The sequence below is a fragment of the Culex quinquefasciatus genome, chromosome 3 (genome assembly GCF_015732765.1).
Source record: "Culex quinquefasciatus strain JHB chromosome 3, VPISU_Cqui_1.0_pri_paternal, whole genome shotgun sequence".
NCBI classification, from domain to species: domain Eukaryota; kingdom Metazoa; phylum Arthropoda; class Insecta; order Diptera; family Culicidae; genus Culex; species Culex quinquefasciatus.
In genome coordinates this window covers 162,768,024-162,779,247 of record NC_051863.1, presented here as the reverse complement: position 1 = coordinate 162,779,247, position 11,224 = coordinate 162,768,024, and the positions used below count along the sequence as shown (strand labels likewise).

The 11,224-nt window shown below is 41.7% G+C and overlaps 1 protein-coding gene across 1 annotated transcript; it reads right to left on the bottom strand.

Annotated features, from left to right (window-relative positions):
• Window positions 1-1,043: 1,043 nt before the first annotated feature.
• On the bottom strand, window positions 1,044-6,588 carry LOC6053152 (polynucleotide 5'-hydroxyl-kinase NOL9). Its single transcript, XM_038263105.1, has 5 exons — window positions 6,393-6,588; window positions 5,356-6,328; window positions 4,760-5,296; window positions 1,494-3,120; window positions 1,044-1,430 (listed from the first exon to the last, which is right to left on the bottom strand). Exons 2-5 carry the CDS (start codon window positions 6,325-6,327, stop codon window positions 1,252-1,254), a joined length of 3,315 nt encoding a protein of 1,104 aa, XP_038119033.1. The 5' UTR covers window position 6,328; window positions 6,393-6,588; the 3' UTR covers window positions 1,044-1,251.
• Between the last annotated feature and the right edge of the window lie 4,636 nt (window positions 6,589-11,224).

Here is an 11,224-nt window from a genome sequence, read left to right as displayed (position 1 = left end):
TTTCTCCTTTCGCTGTTTCACTTCATTCTCCTTTGCTTCCGCTACCTGGTCCTCGTCAGGCAGTCCAGCAAACTTGTTGTTCTTCAATAGCTGCTCCTCGTGCGACGAAGAGTTCTCCTCCTCCTCATCCATCGGTACAGTACCGTCGCTCTTTTTCGTCTTTTTGCTGTTCGATGTCACTTCCAAAAGCACCTTCCTTTTGGAAATTCCCGGTTTTTGGCCATCAGTTGAGGCCTCAACCTTCCTTTTGGAAATTCCCACTTTTTTGCCTGCTTGAGCCGCAGGTAGGGCAATATTGCCGGCGTTTTGCGCCGGGACGCGACGAGTCATGTTGATTCAGACAACCTTCACCAACGAATGCTCGGATAACAATGACCTTTGACTTATTTATTTTATCAATTCGCATATTTTCTTATATATTTTTATTTTTACATTTGTATATTTTTTTTATTTAAAATTTAATATGTTTTCGCAAATCAAAAGTCCTTCCCACAGCACCAATGCTCGGAAGGCACGCGTTCGTTTAAAAACTTTCTAAATAATTAACAATGTATCTTTCCGCAGCCGGCTGCCTAAGATTTTAAAAAAATTCAACTGATAAACAAATTGCTTATGGTCGCATCACCTACCACAGTGAATCCTGACCTCATACCCATCTTACTAACCCCTCAAAACTCATGTGATACTTTGTCGGAGACGCAGTCGATTTGGCGGTCCCATCACTCAAGTATCGGACTAACATTCCCATCCACTTCCCCGTGTCTTACCACTGGTCGTGGCCGGCGTCGGTATTGATCAGCATGATAGGGGCCTTTGAAAATTGCGAAGGGGTGATGATTGGTTCCTACTTTTTATCTGTGGTCCACGGAGCAATTTTTGGGGGTCCTGGTCAATAACGAAGTAGCAGCTACGGGTAGACACCAATGCTATGCTATGCTATGCTATGCTATGCTATGCTATAATTTTAGAATGTGTGTGTGTTCTTAGTTAGCATTGATCGAAAACGATTCAAATTTCGGATGCAAAAAACACAAAGCAGAACATTCAATAGCAATAATAAGTTTACTCATATATATATTTTCGGACAAAACATTCTTCAACGAATTGGCGCACTCAAAAAAAAAAAACGGGGGCAAAAGGGGAAGCTCTATCTAAAAACGTAGCTCATCATCATCTCTAACATAATTCCGCCGACAAATAAATACACACTCAAAAAATCCTCATTCTTCACGCTGCTCAATCCCCCCCTATCTACTCCACATTGTACACGTACGGGATGGCCCCCTGGACGCGCGCACTCTGCCTCAGGAAGGCCGCATTCGGCAGGCTGCTGCTGCAGATGGCCAGCACCGTCACGTCCGCGAGCTCCTCACCCGGGAGCGAGTGCAGCAGGTACACGTTGCCCTGCTTGTCGACGCCGCGGACGATTCCTGGAAATTTTAGGTTTGAATGTTTAGACTGCTTTTTTTGGGGAGAAGTTCGAGGGGACTCACCGATTCCGAGACATTCGTAGAGGCCGGCTTGCGCGCTCCTTCGGCACAGGTAGACAAGGGTGGCGTTCAGGACGGCCGGGAGGGCGTGCTCGGGCAGGGATTGGTCGTCCTCGCGGGTGATCAGGACCTGGAGTTGGGCGAGCGGGGCACGGAAGGGGCGCACTTCGTTGAACCACTCGCTGGACGAGTCGTTCAAGATGCGGGCGAGGTGCGTGAGCAGGGCGACGTAGCGCCGTTTGGGGGCGTTCAGGGTGAAGCCTTTTCGGGAGAAGTTGACGGGGAGGGCGTGATGTCGGAAGAAGGTCTTCTTTTGGCAGAACTGGGCGACTTCGGCTTGCAGGATGTTGAAGCTGTACCGGTTGATGAAGTCGCTGTTGAGGGTGTTTTTGAAGTTGGGGATTGGGAGCGAGGGGCTCGTGGCGTTGAGTTGGATGACGTCGGTTGGGGAGACCATTCGGAGGACGGCGGCCATCAGTTCTTCGCCGAAGCCGGTCACGTAGCCCATCGTGTTGATGATCCAGGGAATGTTGGCCCAGTCGGCTTTGTGATCGCGGCAGTATTGAACCAGCTGACGGACGTTCTGGACGTAGAAGATCGGCGACGAAACCACGTCCAAACTGCCAAACAGCCAACTTCTCGCAGGGGCAATCGGATCGAACGAGGCCACTCCGAGCAGCGGTTTGCTCACGACCGTAACGCTGATCGTCTCCGGAATGTGCTGAATCGGCTGACCAATGTCCAAATCAATCAACAACACCTTCTTGAACGTCCCAACGTGCCTATTCACCAGATATTGACACAACGTCGACTTCCCCGCGCCCTTCCCTCCCATCACCACAACCCGACTATTCCCCTTCACCTCAATCCGATCCCAAGCCGGATCCGCCTTAAAGCACGCCGTCACCATCTTCTCCTGCTGCTGCTCCACAAAGAACTCACAGTTCAACAGGTGTTCACTCGTAAAGAACGACCCCTCCCTCCGCAGCAACTCCACCCTCGGAAACAGCACCTCCTCCGGCAGATACTTGTCCACCACGGAAATCCGCCGATTGTTACAATCCGCCTGCAGCAGCACCAGCACCGCCACCCCCGGATCGAACCGCTCCTCCAACTCCCGCAAATCAACCTCCTGGAAGTGTCGATCCAACCGCGTCAACACCCCCGCCATCAACTCCCTACTGAACCCAGCCCCGCCATCCCTCACCGGGCTCAGGTTCAAGCTCTGGAAGCCGCGCGCCGCAAACACGTTCCGGCACTCGCCCCGCTTCAACCGGTAGCCCATCACCTCGAGCTGGCCGATCAACGGCTGGATCGTGAGGTGGCCGCTGAAGAAGAGCGGCTCCTGCAGCACCAGCAGCGACATGCGCATGTCGATCGAGTCGTACATCCGGTAGGCGGAGCGTTTGCTCGGGGGGAGGACCGTGACGACGGGCTCGATGGTGGTGTCCATTTCGGCGTCCAACTCGTGCAGGTTGCGTGCGGTGAGGGTGGACGGGACGTCGGCTGCGGTTTGTTCCATCGGTTCGGGGTTCTCCGTGGGTTTGGCAGTCGTGGAGGGAGTTGTCAGCCTGGGAGGTTGTTGGGGTTCCGGTTGGTGCACTACTGTTGCGGATTTCTTCGGTGATTTCTGAAAAGAGCAGATAATTTTGTTTATTGATTATATTTTGTATTTTTTTGCAGCATTTAAAAAAGTAAATTTAAGAATTTAAGAATTTCAGAATTTACGAATTTTAAAATTTTAGAATTTAAGAATTTAAGAATTTAGGAATTTAAGAATTTAAGAATTTAAGAATTTAAGAATTCAAGAATTCAAGAATTTAAGAATTTAAGAATTCAAGAATTTAAGAATTTGAGAATTTAAGAATTTAAGAATTTAAGAATTTAAGAATTTAAGAATTTAAGAATTTAAGAATTTAAGAATTTAAGAATTTAAGAATTTAAGAATTTAAGAATTTAAGAATTTAAGAATTTAAGAATTTAAGAATTTAAGAATTTAAGAATTTAAGAATTTAAGAATTTAAGAATTTAAGAATTTAAGAATTTAAGAATTTAAAATTTAAGAATTTAAGAATTTAAAATTTAAAATTTAAGAATTTCAGAATTTAAGAATTTGAGAATTTAAGAATTTGAGAATTTAAAATTTAAGAATTTAAGAATTTAAGAATTTAAGAATTTAAGAATTTAAGAATTTAGGAATTTAAGAATTTAAGAATTTAAGAATTTAAGAATTTAAAATTTAAGAATTTAAGAATTTAAGAATTTAAGAATTTAAAATTTAAGAATTTAAGAATTTAAGAATTTAAGAATTTAAGAATTTAAAATTTAAAATTTAAGAATTTAAGAATTTAAGAATTTAAGAATTTAAGAATTTAAGAATTTAAGAATTTAAGAATTTAAGAATTTAAGAATTTAAGAATTTAAGAATTTAAGAATTTAAGAATTTAAGAATTTAAGAATTTAAGAATTTAAGAATTTAAGAATTTTTTTTAATTTAAGAATTTAAGAATTTAAGAATTTCAGAATTTAAGTATTTAAGAATTTAAGAATTTAAGAATTTAAGAATTTCAGAATTTCAGAATTTCAGAATTTAAGAATTTAAAAATTTAAGAATTTAAGAATTTAAGAATTTAAGAATTCAAGAATTTAAGAATTTAAGAATTTAAGAATTTAAGAAGTTAAGAACTTAAGAATTTAAGAATTTAAGAATTTATGAATTTAAGAATTTAAGAATTTTTGGAATTTTTGGAATTTTTGAATTTTTGAATTTAAGAATTTCAGAACCATTTTTTTGCATGGAGGCATTCAAAATTACTCAAAAAATATTTGAAATAAAGTCCAAATTATTTCAATCATTTTTAAACGCAAAATAAAGAGATTGGCAATTGAAATTGACAGAAGGCTCAGTAAAGTGATATTCACTATCACAGAACGTAACATAACAGACAGAAAAACTTGTACACTAAAACCCCGGTTTACGCTCAGGCGTTACGTTTTGTATTTCGTCAATTTCTCTGGAACGACGCAATATTTTTGCAAACTTTTTGAAGCGATTTATACGTCTTGTGCAGATCTACAAATTGCTTTCAAAAGAATGTAAAAACATTACACTGTTTTCGAGAAATCAACCAAACAAAAAGCGTAACGCCTGCGCGTAAACGGGGGTTTTAGTGTATTGATATCAACTATTAAGCATGTACTACAAAAGGTTTAAAAAGAAGCCACCAGAAATATATCCATACACGATAAAACAAAACATCTCACTTTACCTTACTTTTCCGCAACTCCCGCTCCAGCATCTTCGCACTATCGATCATCCGTCCACGGGAATCATAAATGGGCACCAGTTCCGGTATCTCCTCTTCACCACACTCTTCCCCCTCCGTCTGACTCTCGGTTCCCGTCGTAACCGACCCCCTCCTTCCCCCCTCCTCACTCCCGCTCGGCAGCTCCACAATCTGAGCCGACTCGATCTCGTCGTTGAACGACACACTATTATCGTCGATCTCGTAAATCACGGCCTCACCCCGCCCAATGAACAGATCGTCATCGTCCTGGGGCATGTAGTCGGTGTCCTCGTCGCTGTCGTACGAACCCGTGTCGTCCCAGTAGTCGTCTTCGTCCTCCTCTTCGCTGCCATTTTCTTCATCCGAGTCGAAATCTGAGGAGAACTCGTGGTCGTCCTTGCTGGAGTCGCTGCTGGAGCCGTCGACGTCGGAGTAATCCGAACCGAACGACTCGTCCTCTTCCTCCTCCTCCTCTAAGCTGTCGTCGTTGCTGTAGTCCTGGCCCAGTTCGAAGGAGAGCTGAAATGTTTGGATTGAATGAAATGTTGACGAATTTTAAGATTGTCGCGAGAACTCACCATATCATCAGAGTCCTCTTCCTCTTCAATTTCTTCCTCGCCAGAATCTCCCGGCGAGTAATCGTAATCGTCTTCGGAAGTCAACAGCTCGTCATCGCCGCCAGCCGGAACCAGCGCCTGACATTTGGTCGCAGGAGCCTGCTCCTGCTCCCCATCGGAATCCTTGTACTCCAACTCGACATCGTTGTCCTCTTCAAGCCAACCTCCGTTCGAACCGACCTTCTTCTCAGTCTTTTTAGCCTTTTTCTGTGGCCGTCCCGCCGAAGATGCTGACCCGTTGCGATCCCGGTTATTGCCGAAAAAGTCCAGCAATTCCTCCATGGTCATGGCGTTGCCATCGTCTTGCTCCTCGTCGGATTCGGACTCGGAAAGTTCCGAGTCGGACTCCTCTTCGCCGGATGGTTCTAGCGGTTCTTCCGGTTCATCATCGTCCAGACAGTCCTCGAAGAACTTGTCCATGTAATCTTCGGCGTCGCTATCCGACTCTGAAGCAACTGCCTTCTTGGCCTTTTTCGACTTTTTGGAACTGCCATCACTGTTGTCTACACTCTTCCTCTTCTGTCCCGTATCCGGCGTGGTTTTCTGCTCCTTCTTGACCTTCCCCACCGAAGCATTTCCATTCACCAATTTAGGAGGCTTTTGTGCGATTTTTTCCGGCTTGCCCACCGGTTCTACTCCAGCTCCCACCTTCTTCCCCGAAGCAACCTTGTGCGTGCCATTCACCACCGGAAGCTCCTTCTTCCCGAATCCCTTTTCCACCACCTTCTTCCCCTTGCGCTCCTCCTCCGGGAATCCATTCTGCAGCTTGTCCCCGGACTTGGGCCGGTTCTTGCCGCCGAAGCCACCGTCCGTCCGTTTTTTCTTCTCACCACCCGATTTTAACCCTTGCTGCTGCTTCCAGCTCTTGGCACCCCCATTACTGTTGAAGCTCTTGTTGCCCCGGGAGGAAAATTCCTGTCGTGACCTGTTCATTCTGGAAGAGAAAAATGTGGCGAACAGGTTAGGTTTTCGGCCGGAGAAATCTCACCAAAATTTACCTGCCAAAAGTTCACTTAGTTCGCATGATACAAAAGTACTAGCTTCGAGTCCCGCTACGCTAGGAACACAATGTAAGGAAAATGTTTACAAAAGTTCACAAATTAATTGATTTTTGAGGAAAATTTAGTCGCCAAAAATCCGAAACCCGAAAATGCTTGCGGGAGTAAACTGCAGTCTGCGAGTGCTCGCGAACGACAAAATCAAAACATCTGAGTCTGACAGTTCGGCACGTGAATGTTGCTGTGACAGAGGCGTCGGTTTGGTGAGATGAAAAGAGGGGTCTAGAATTACACTGAACCACCGCTAGTTTAACACTTCTTCGTTTGACACTTTTCAGATTGTACCAGCCCTCTGTCACGACGGCCATGTTTATGAAACCTAAATGTTCGACGCGAACATGAAGACAACAAAGAAGATGAAGAACGCATTTGCTGTCAAAATTTGCAAATAAACAAACCGCGTGGTAAACAAAGGTATAATTTCATAATGTTGAAATGATTTCCATGAAAAAATAACGACACGGGACGGATTTCCAAACACAAGTTCCCGAAGGACCCTATCCGCCAGAGACTATGGATAAATGCCCCGCGAAGTGGCGATGAAGACGGTTTTGCAAATTCAAAGTTCAGATTTATTCGGACCACTTCGCGATGAACTTCTTGTGAGTCCACAAAAGGTCGGATTCTACACAAGCATGCGATTCCTTCGATTCCCTGTGCGCAGGGTTGCCAGGTTGCCAGATAAATCTGGGAATGCCAGATTTTTCAAGTGTCTGCCAGAATAAAGATTCTGGCCAGATTTTTCAATGTATGCCCATTTTGAATAACTTTTTGATTAAAATGAACGAATTTAATTGAAAATTAAAAAATAGATCGTGTCTTTCTTAAAGAAAATGCCATAAAATCAGTCAATTAACCTTAATTCTAAAATCTTTTGGATTAATTTATTTCCCCCAACCCCTTCGCTATTCAAAACTGTTAGATTTTTGTCCGCCAGATTTTTCCAGATTTTTAATCGATGCCTTGCCAGATTTTTCAAATTGTGACCTGGTAACCCTGCCTGTGCGAGTCGACAGCGGGAGTGGGCCAGTCCTTGGAGAAGGTTATCGAAGGATGCTCGGAAAGACCAGCTCCGCAACAATCACCGGAATCACGGATGTTTCTGCACTTGGTCGGTTACTCCCTGCCGGAGATTGCAGCGAGTTGTTCGGAAGGATCAACAGCGGGACTTGGCCAGTCCCCGGTCCAGTACTACCCAGCAAATCTTACCGGTAAATCGGAAGCAACAGTTTTCATCTTTTTTCGTAGCAGATTTGCACACACAAAAAGTGATGTTTCTTGAAGACTTGGTGTAAACAAACAGACAACACCAATACTGCTACACTCACAGAGCCCACGCAGTAGTATATAAGCAGGGTTACCAGGTCTGAAGAGTAAAAAATCTGGCAAAAAATCTGGGAAAAATCTGGCAAGCCACTTTTCTCAAAGTAATAAGTAATTTTTTGTTCAAAAACTGTGTATTTTAACTTTGTATACATTATAGCTTCACAAAATAAAAAAAAACGTCAATAAAACAATGTGAGGAAGAAATAGAAAATTATTTTTTTTCTAATTGGCGCTCAAAAAATCTGGCAATGCCAGATTTATCTGGCAACCTGGCACCCCTGTATATAAGTGAAGAGCCCACGATAAACAACGTGGGCTCTTCACTAAAGTGTTTCTTTGAAGAAACTCGCGCTAGTTCCGCACAAGTTTCGCCGCCATCTTGAAACTGAATCTCTATTGCCGCACTCGATATTTTTTTCTGTTTCATGCGAGTTCCATGCACACTGAAAAAGAAAGTTCGTTTGAACCAAAACTGGCACCGACGAGTGTGGCACTCAGTGCCGCACTGGCTGTTCAAACCAACGTACCATAATACTACTACGTGGGCTCTTCGAGGTTTTGGTGACTGTCAAACGCTCTAGCCATTTAAAGTGGTGCCAGAGGGTTGGTCTGACTGCTTTATCATGGATCTAGTCATGGATTTTGGTCTGGTTTAGCTTAGTAATTTGAATCAATGTAAATGAATCTGATCTTCTACAATGGAAAAGTAATCAAATTGGGTACTAAAGCCCTATGTAAATTTTTATGTACAACGGTAAAAAACACGATTAAAAACCATTTCTGATCACTTTTTTTCATTTTAATGCAAATTTTTTTTTTTTTTTAAAAGAACCCCCTCCAAGAAAAGTTGCCAGTTTGGTTTGAACGCGTATGACGGTGCGCGCGCTCGAGCCCAAATATTCTAGCAGAGCTGGTTCTGCCAGAATCCTGCTAGAACGGTGGAATATCTCTACTAGAATGCTGTAAGAATATCCAGCTCTGTAAGAACTCTGCTAGAATCCTGCTAGAAAGTCGTGACTGGGTTGGAGGTTCTTGAGAGAAAAAATAAAAGTATTAAAAAAATCAAAATGCAAATTGAAAGAATTAAATTCTGAATTGCCACCAGAAAATCAGACATTTTTTAATACATATATTAGGTTAAAAACATATTCCTTGATCTTTGAGTTTGAATTTTAAATTTTTTTATAATTTTTTATTCATCCTTTTTTTTTTATTTGTAATTGAAATTTCTTTTAAAAAAATCAACTGTAGCATTATTAAAATTTCAATTTGGATGCTTTGAAATTTCCAAATTTTGAATTTTCGACCTTTAAAAAAATTAACTTGTAAATATCGAATTTTGAGGGATGGATTAAACGCAAAAAAAAATAATTTTCTCTAATGAACTTACTTTACCTGCGAAAGAGAAAAGAGGCAAAACACGCAAAACAAACGCTCCAGAACATCCCGAATAAAATCCCTGCCTGCAAATGTAGTAGTGAAATAGAAGTTCCGGCGAATAATCGAAATGATGATTTTTTGAGTTTCCTTCTACCGATCATTCGTGCGCGGGAAAGGAGAGCCATGATCTGTTCGGACTTATTCTCTAGATGAGCGTCAAAAGAATGTCTAATGGTGTTGATCCTTGCATCGTAAAGAATTTTGATATTTTTAAGTCTTAGAATTTTTAAAATATAGATTTTGTAACTATTTTAACTAAAGTTTTTTCTTTCAGCTTTAGTTTTTATATTTTTGTTTTTATTTGTATTTTTTTTTGTATTTTTGTGTTTTGGATTTTTAAGGAAGACAAAATACTTAATTTATTCAATGATAATGATGAGTTGCTTGGTTTTGTGGCGCGCGCAATGTAACAATAGCACACCATTTCATTTTGCTGGCCGGACAAAAATTAACCTCACTTTCTTTTCTGCAATTTACAATCCAGATTTTTAAGCGAAAATGGCGTTCGAATGATGAACGCCCGAAATATCAAAATCACGCAGTGGTGCCAACATTACGAAGATCACATGATCTGACCCTGCTGTACAGAGCACTCAAATATCAATCGCAAAACACTTGAATTTTGGGCACCAAAATATACTGTCATTTCAATAGCAAAACACTTGAATTTGACGTGTTGCGTCACATGAAATACTATATTATATTTATTAGTTTTAAATAGCTTTTCTTTCTATAATCAATGCATGTTTGCATGTAAAAGAAATGGATTTCGATTTTTTTTTAAATAAAGAAGATGTTGCGCAATTAATTTTTTTGGCTGCTTTTATTTTCTAACAACTTCAAGAACAACTTGATGTGTAAAAATTTTGTAATTTTTTTCGTGCCTGCTTCCTGGGAGGTTCCTCAGCGTCGGCGAGTGAAACACTGGTGCCGGCGGAGATGGAGGCCACTGGAGAATCTTCTTGTTGATGCGGAATTCTCTTTGGTGAAACCGCGGTGGTTCCATCGACTCAAACTGTGCCTTGACCATCCGAATGACGCATAGATTGGCCCCTGCATCCGAATCTTGCTTCTCACTGGCACCGCTTCCTGGTTCGGCATCTGCAGCTCTTTCGCATCCTTCCTGTGAATCATACAAAATACACAAAAATCAAAACAAAACCCCACAACAAAAATTCTCTCCCCACTCACCAAATGGGTCCGGAAAGGAACTTTATCACAAAAGTTGGCTTCTATCCGGGAATCCGGGAGACCAAGCCCTTCCGCTGGCCATACCGAGCTCGAACCCGAGGACGCAGTCTTGTGGCGATGCTCATCTTCGCGGTTACAAACCGGGCAGGCAATTTACTGGTCTGGTACATGGCGGCAGCGAACTCACGCGGTCTGCGAAAAACGAACACACCGGACGGCCAAAACTTTCAAATGAGGAAACAAAGCAAAGTCTCATGAAGCTGTCGCGAAACTGCATTTCAAATCAAAACAAGATCAATTTCAAGTGTTTTCCTCATCACTTTGAATAGTTCAACACAGTGGGGCAAATTCATGAGCAAAACACTTGAAATTTTTGAGCCACACGAATGAAAATAAGGTGTCAAAAAATACCAAAAAGTCAATCGCCAAAACACTTGAATTTAATAATGGATTAGATTGAAATTGAAACACAAACAAATTAGATCTAAGATGCGGTTTAATTGAATCATTCAAGTGTTTGGTCACTTGGAAAAAAAGGGTGGCGTATTTTCAGTGCATGTATGACATCCACATTTTATTTTCTAATGTTGGTGCTACTCAGGGTTGCCACATTTGATTCTGTATTTTTGAGGGTCAAAAATCTATATATCTGTATCAGGGGGAAGAAAATCTGTATTGACATTTTTAAACATTTTTCAAAAAACCAAATATTCTTAATTGTTTTTTAATGCATAAAAATGCTATACAATCTAAAATTTAATGTTTGGGCTCATCCAGCAATTGAAAAAAACAATATTTAAAGAATTAAAATTATT